At 46.0% G+C, this 7372-nt stretch overlaps 1 protein-coding gene across 1 annotated transcript in view; it reads right to left on the bottom strand.

Annotated features, from left to right (window-relative positions):
- Positions 1-5976: 5976 nt before the first annotated feature.
- The window catches only part of LOC141098100 (nicotinamide N-methyltransferase-like), a 29944-nt gene continuing 28548 nt past the window's right edge, over positions 5977-7372 (bottom strand). Inside the window, exon 4 of the mRNA XM_073585670.1 lies at positions 5977-6539. Within this exon, the coding sequence (XP_073441771.1) occupies positions 6110-6539 (430 nt within the window). The 3' untranslated portion in view covers positions 5977-6109. The remainder of the gene's footprint in view (positions 6540-7372) is intronic.

Raw genomic sequence — 7372 nt, 5'->3', positions numbered from 1 at the left:
TGGCGGGGTTCTCCTCTTCCGGAGCCACGGGACATCCTCTGGACTGGAAGCAAGCTGGATCTTTTCCTTGGAGGACACCTGCAGGGACTGCACGGTTTTAGTAAGTGCAGCCATCCCTTTGGTCAACTCCTGGAACTGAAGACGCAGCTCTTCTGTCGGATCTTTATCCAGAGTCTGTGCTTCAGCCTCCACAGGGATGGAAGGGAAAGATGTTGCTTCCTGGTGGTAGGTGATCGCTTGGCACCTAGTGGGCGCTGGGTGGCTGACAGTTGGTTCCTGCAGCACCCGGATAGCCCTGTCCTTGAAGTCTGCAAAATCAAGGTCAAGGTTCTGCAGGGCTATAATGCGAAGCTGTGCTCTGTGGGTACTGGATAGGAGTCCTTCAATAAACTGCTCCTTTAACAGTCCGTCTCTGTCCTGCACACTGCCTGGATCCATCTGCTTTATGGCTCGCAGTGCCTCCTGCAGGTTAAGAGCATAGTCCCGTATACTGTCCAGCGCTTTCTGTTTACATCCAAAGAATCTCATCTTTATTTCAGCTGCAGGGCGGGTGTCAAAGGCACTTCTGAGCTTAGCCAGGATCTTTTTAACAGTCTATTTATCAGTGTCCTGCCAGACTTTTACTTCTCTCTGTGCTGCACCTGTTAGCTGCCCAATAAGAATGTTCACTTTCTGACTTTCAGACAGGGGATACACTTCGAACAAGCTGCAGTCTCTCTTTGAATTCACTCAGGGTATGTGACTCACCCGAGTACTGCAGTAGCCAGGCTGCTCCCGGTATATAGGGCATAGACAGGGGCATTATGGGGACCGCTGCGGTGGGCGCTGATTGTTACGGTGCCCTGGAGGCAGCGCTGACTTTGGATTCAGTGGCGCTGTTGGAGCCGCAGCTGCGCTGGACCCTGCATCTGGCAGTGCTGGGAGGTTATCGGGAGCGTCTGCCGCTGCATTGGCATTGTCCTCAGACATTTTCTCTCCCCCCTAGCTGCTCCTCGGCGGGATCAGGGGACGCCGGAACTGCAGGCCTCAGCTTTTCACTTCCCGCGCGCTCTTCTGCTTTCGCGCTTCTCGGCTGACTCCGCTCACGAAGGCCTGCCCCCTTTTCTTCCCACGCACGCCAATCAGCGGGATAATGGCGCCAATTTCGCACACAGTCTATAGCACCAAACACAGTCTCTAGCACACAGGACCCGGGGATACCGGGCTCCGTAATCCTGTTCGTGACGCCAAAATGGGTCGCCCTCCCAAGGTTGTGGGGTACTCGGTACCGAGCCGGTCTCTCAGAGGGGATTGTCACAGCAGCGGTGACCTGGTCCGTGGCCCTGGGCACCCATGTAAAAGGGGTTGAGTTGGGAAGAAAGTTTATAAGTGATTCGTGACGCAACCTGTGGTGTTCGGCAAGGGAGGTGTTAAGCCGACGCTGCAAGCAGATCCTCTGGGACAGATGGTGTGGTGCAGCAGTGATGTTATAGCCCTCCACAGGTAGGGCTGTTGGTCCCAGGGCAGTGTAGCGGAATGTTTAGGAAGAGGGTGCAGTGTTTGGCACAGAGATGTAGCCGTGCTGAGGATGTTGCAGGAAGGAGGCAAGGACACAACAGGGTGCAGTTTCTTTACCTTTACTTGGCAAACACAGTCCAGGGTCCTGGTTACAGATGGCACAGGAGCAGGCTAGCCTGGAAGCAAATCAGGGATCTCTCTATCAGATGGGTTGTGTAGTCTCCTTCCTAGCGCTGGCTTGAGGTACATGCAGTACAATGTTACACTGAAGTTCCTCCTTCTTATCTTCTCTTAGAACTACCTCGTATGGCAGACAGCTGTAGCCCTCTATCTCTCTTGGCTCACCCGTCGCTGTTGTGCCTCCGAGTCTTAGTTGGGAATAGAGCATTTACAGCTTCCTATTCCTCTGGTTTCTGTTGCAGAACCTTCAGTATCCATACAACCATGGAGACCAGACTCCAGATCATGCGCTATCACTTGGAGGGAGCTCTCTTTCCTCAGCTCAACCTCCAGCTTCTCTCCACATGTCTACACGCATTGCCCTCCTCACACTAACTCCTCATTTCCCTTCCTGGCCCTCAGAGAGCACTCCTCCCCCAATTCTGGTTCAGAGCTCCCTCTGCTGGCCTGGAGTGGGAACTGTGTCGCATGACATGGTTAACTGTTAGAGAGACCCTTCATTGCCTCCAAGCCTGACATCACCCTCCCTGGAGGACGGCAATGCCACTGTGGCGACCATACCCCTGGGGGCGCCACATTAATAATATAGTTAATTGCACCAAGTGCACACAGTGCCGCTTCGGCGGACGCCACTAACTACCCAGGACAGGGAGGAAAGCGCTAGAGGTGCACACGGCGTTGCATGGCAGTCACAGCTACCTGGTGTGGTACGACAGTGCCCATAGCAGGAAGGCACAGTCGAACGCTAGCGTGTGTAGACTACTGGGAGCACAGTGGCTTGAGCATAGCCACCCATTGGTGCTGACTCTCACTCTGAATCCCTATCAACAAGCGTATCAAAGGGAGGGGAGTCTTAATGAGTCAGTCACCAGATACATGCATCCATCCTCATACACACAAATCAGCATAAGAGACTATACTAGCGCATGGCCGTGCGGCCATGTGGCTCTTTTATAGCCGCGTCCTTCCGGGACCTTCCTGACCTTTCAGATGGTCCAATCCGAGCTGGAGAAGGACCTGAGCATATGACCTCCGATCTCCAATGAGAGATCGTCCCACTGGCATGCTCAGTGGACCGAAAGGAGGACTTAGTCCCTGGAGTGGCTCGCTGCTGACCAGCACGTGTTGCTATAGGTGGACCAGAGGTGGCAGCAACAACCAAGCCCACAAAGCTGGTCTGAAAAGAGCGCTGGGATCGACGAGTCTGCTGAGCAGGCTCCTCTGTGGCTGAAGAGGAATGGGAGACCGCCGGAAGCAAGGCTCGGGATTCCCGTTGTGCAGCGACAGGAACCCGACGCCTAACATTTAGCTCAAGTGGTTTGAACTTGCTCTGCACTCTGTGTTCCTGTATTTGATCTTTGTTGCCAAACCTTGGACCTTGCCTTTGACTATCCATTTGCCTAGCCCTTTATCTTTGTCTACCTACCTGGAATTCTGGCTGCAGACTGTGACCTGACTATGCTATTGCCTTACCTCTTCGTGTATGATAAGTTCTCTTGGTATCTGACCGCAGACCTCTTGACTACAGTGTGACACCCACATCCAATATCCTTTTAAGAATATGAAGCTCAACATTAGCTCTCTTATGCAATTGTGGCCTTACATAACAGTTTTTATTATTACTTTTAAACACCCTAAAACATTGTTTTAGTGAAAATGAACTTACCAATGGATACATTGATGTATGTAGCTATGGGACCCCCAGAGAGATTCCATAAAATATAGGAGCCATGTTCTTGCAGGACAAGCTGTGTATATAGTATAGAGTGACTTTCAATTTGAGAACTTTATAAAATTCTTAAATTTTATTTTTTATCTTGCAATGTAATGAAACAAACATGTTCAAGGTTACAGAGAACAAGGAAAATAATTGACATACAATTTATAAAAAGAAACTTTCAATATGTTTTAGTTCCTCTACAGTATTGTTTATAACATTATACAATTTTAATTGCTTTCAGCCAGGGCAAGTCAAGTTTTGTACCGCATTGCGCAATAATAATGGCCCCTAAGTGCCCACTTAAAACAAATAATACCCCGTCAATGCCTCCTTTAGACAATGTTAATGCCCCCTTAGTGCCTTCTTAAAAATATAAAGCTCTCTCCTCTAAAAGAGGACTAGGTCCTCATCTCTTTGGAAAAGAGTGCGCCATCTTGTGGCACATCACAATGTCTACGGATCAGAGAGTGGAGTAATCCTCTACCACAGGGTTCAATTGTACCATTGTTATGATTACAGGTCAAAGTTTTACTGAACCAGATAACCAGATTAAGAGAAATTTTGCACAACTGAGAATTTTGTGCCAAAGACAAATATCCATTTGCTCCACAGATACTATGCCACTTCCCTCTCCTAAATGGCCCTCTAGATGGGACATACAAGTTAAAGGCATGCCCCGGAGCTAAAATGCATTATGATCCAAAATATCTTTTTTAATACAATTTAATTGAAAAGTCCCTCCTGTTCACTCACTACACTAAGTGCTTTATATTATTAATATAAAATTAACACACTGGCGCAAATCCACTTGGACAGAGGGGGAAGGTCCAATATTCCCAGATGCAGCTGGTGGATAACAGGCTCTGTGATGGTGCCTGTTTGAAAAAGCTGAAGCTGATAAGAAAAGAGATACACTGCGCTATACTGGGAAATAAAGAATATATAACTGGGTACTCACTTGTTGGTATATGAAAAAAACACGTGATGGTGGATGTATAGCAGTATCCTGAAATTATTCACCTTGTTTATAGACGTATATTGCCTTTCATTTGGATGCCAAAACGGCTAAATAAATAATGTAGGGTTAAAATAGAAGTGATCCTGTTGTTGCATTTCAAAAACAAAGACAAATTGAACCAGGCTTAATTTACTCACTTGAATGTGTCAGCAACATAAAATACGTGCTGTAAATGAAGCCGTTTCAGGCACTAAAATTGGACTGTTGCAGCCTGTTTCTGATGTATTGACAACACACAAAAGGATGCAATGGGGGGAACGTCCTTTCTCTTAATTTATTAACCAAATGGTATATATTAAACTGAGACTCCCCACAGACTATATAGTACTTCTAAAGGGCAGTCATAAGAACTAAACATATTAAACCTAACAAAAAACAATGACCATATGTCCTATGCATAAAATTATTTCTTTTATTAATTATTCAATAAAAAGACAGGATTTTTTAAAAAAACATTTTTTGCAAAGCATCAATGTAGACATATAATATTTAATATCAAGTACATGAAAAAAAGGGGGGGTATATAAAAACGATGAAGGAAACAGGCCAAAACGCGCTTTGGGGAGGGGCGGCTATCCCAGGCGAGCAGGAGCATTACAGCCTGTAAGTTATAATCTCATACAAGATCGATATTTTGACACTTTGATATTTCTGAGCTTTATGCTGCGGGCCTTTTCTACTTGTCCAGAGCCATGATATGTCTCACCTAGGTACTTATATATACGGTTAGGTGTAGGTGTTATAACTGGTAATCTTAATCAGGCATTCGGGTCAGGTAGTTACTCAAATTGGGCTCAGTCTGCTATAAATTCACGGTCTGCTCGCTAGGAGGCATAACCCTGATGAAGAGAGTATCTCTCGAAACGCGTTGTTTTTTTGCCGCCTCTGAGCCATGTCTCTTCCCCAGTGGGATGTCACTCTAGCCCCGCCCCCACCACACGCCGACTCCCTCAGCGTTGCTCTCGGCCGGAGCGCGCGAGGCAGCGGCAGTCTCTACTTTTCTACTGAATAGCAGCAGCAGCCCCCACGTTGAGCACCCAAGCCTGCCTCACCGAGCACTGGCTCTGCAAGTAAGTGCACCAGACACAAGCACCCTATTCCACTAGCGGGCACAAGCTGCCACTAATGCTCATTCACTTTGCAGGACCTGCACCACTATTTGTTCTGTACAGGGCAATCATCCTAACCTTGCCTGTTGAAATTGGCATGCTGTAAGGTCAGCATTTAGTGGTCATTCCTAACATATATTTTAGCCCCTCCAATTGGTGTTTTATTGCACACAGTCACTGTGCATTGTGCACAGCAAAAATCTATTGGTTGTCGGAATTGACAACCAATGCTTGCCCAGTAGAGTAGGGACTAGCCCAGTCCCTGAAACAGAGGTCACTAATGACGCTGTGTTTCAGGGTGGGATCCGAGGCTGTATCAGTGAGCGCAGCCTCTGCCCCCTGATGACGACTAGTTTGACTATCTCTGCATGCGCTGTGATTCTTAAATAAAGCATCATCACAGAGGAAGCAGTAAAAAAAATAAAGCAATTATATAGTGTAGTGACGGAATGATAGGGACTTTTAAAATACAGTATATTAGGAAAGAATTTAGATTATGATACTGTATTAAATAGATAGAAATTTAGGATTAAAATATGTTTTAATTTCATGCCAAGAGGGATGTCCCAAAACAAATATGTTGCCTTACTTTGGTTTACAGGCATGAATAAAATATTTACCTTTAAAGTCAGCAACATTTATTGCCAATTTATCCACACGTGGCGCAAACACCGCTTTTTCGATTTGTAAACCCGCATTTTTGAAAGCTGCCTCCAGAGTTTCCTTTTTTGTGGTCAGTGCGCTAAATTTCTTTTTACCAACGTGATAAAAAGTGGCATTCAGTGTACCCATGATCACAACATGACCCCCAGGTTTTATCAAGTCCTTAAAATTTTTCAATACTTCACAATATGACGTCATGTCTTTACACGCAGCTTCAAGGCAGAGACAAGACACCAGACAATCCACCGGCGGCACAATGACAGGGTCGAAAGGGTTTCTTTTCACAGCATCACATTTCAGGATTTCTTTCACCTTACTACGTAGATTTTCTGCCTTTTTCTCATAATTCTCCCTTTAAGCAAAAAAAGAATAAAATTAATTTGTTTATTTCTATTCATTTCAACTCATAATTGATATCAGAAAAAAATATGACATATGTCCTACAAGGCAATTTAGATGTCATGGAGGTGAGTTTTATGCTTAAGTTCACCCTCAGAGAGCCCGGGTGTAGAGCCACTCTATTAGGCCAGTTTCAAACATTTACAGTCCAAGACTGTGAGCAGAGGCGCAATGATCGTGGTCGCAGAGGGTGTTGGAGCGTGGGATGGCAACACTAGTGTCTACTTCAGCTGCATACAAAAAAGGAGGAAGTCCAGTCACCAGCAAAATGGCGTATTTTGATAGAGGAAAATTAGGCTATGATATTAAAAAAAAACCTTCATCCTTTATTTTAATTTCATAAAACCATCTTGCTTACGCTGTTTCAGACCTCACATTGTCCTTATTCATAGCAAAGCCTCACATCCAGCTGAAGTGTATTGCAGTGTAGGAAACCCTCTAGCTCCCTACACTGCAATACATGCTGCCGACCAATCAGAGGCCTACAGCTGACATCGGCGTGCCAGGCAATGACGTTGCATGGCAGTGTCGTCATGCATCGCCATAGCAGGCAGGCCAATGTCAGCTGCCAGCCTCTATGTCGGCTACAGAAACGTATACCCCACAGTGTGGGATCTAAGGAAAGTGAGTAGAATATATATTTTTTTATGGCATGCAGAGGCAGAATGGTGGACTTATATACCAAAAAGGGGTCTAATCTGGGGGACTTATATTCCAGGATGAAGGACATATAAACCAGGAAGGAGCCCATGATGGAGGACATACAGTGGGGGAAATAAGTATTTG

This window comes from Dendrobates tinctorius, unplaced genomic scaffold (assembly GCF_039654945.1).
Source record: "Dendrobates tinctorius isolate UK_male_01 unplaced genomic scaffold, ASM3965494v1 ptg000086l, whole genome shotgun sequence".
Classification (NCBI taxonomy): Eukaryota; Metazoa; Chordata; class Amphibia; order Anura; family Dendrobatidae; genus Dendrobates; species Dendrobates tinctorius.
Note: the sequence above shows the minus strand (reverse complement) of the source record. Positions and strands in the feature narration are given on the sequence as shown.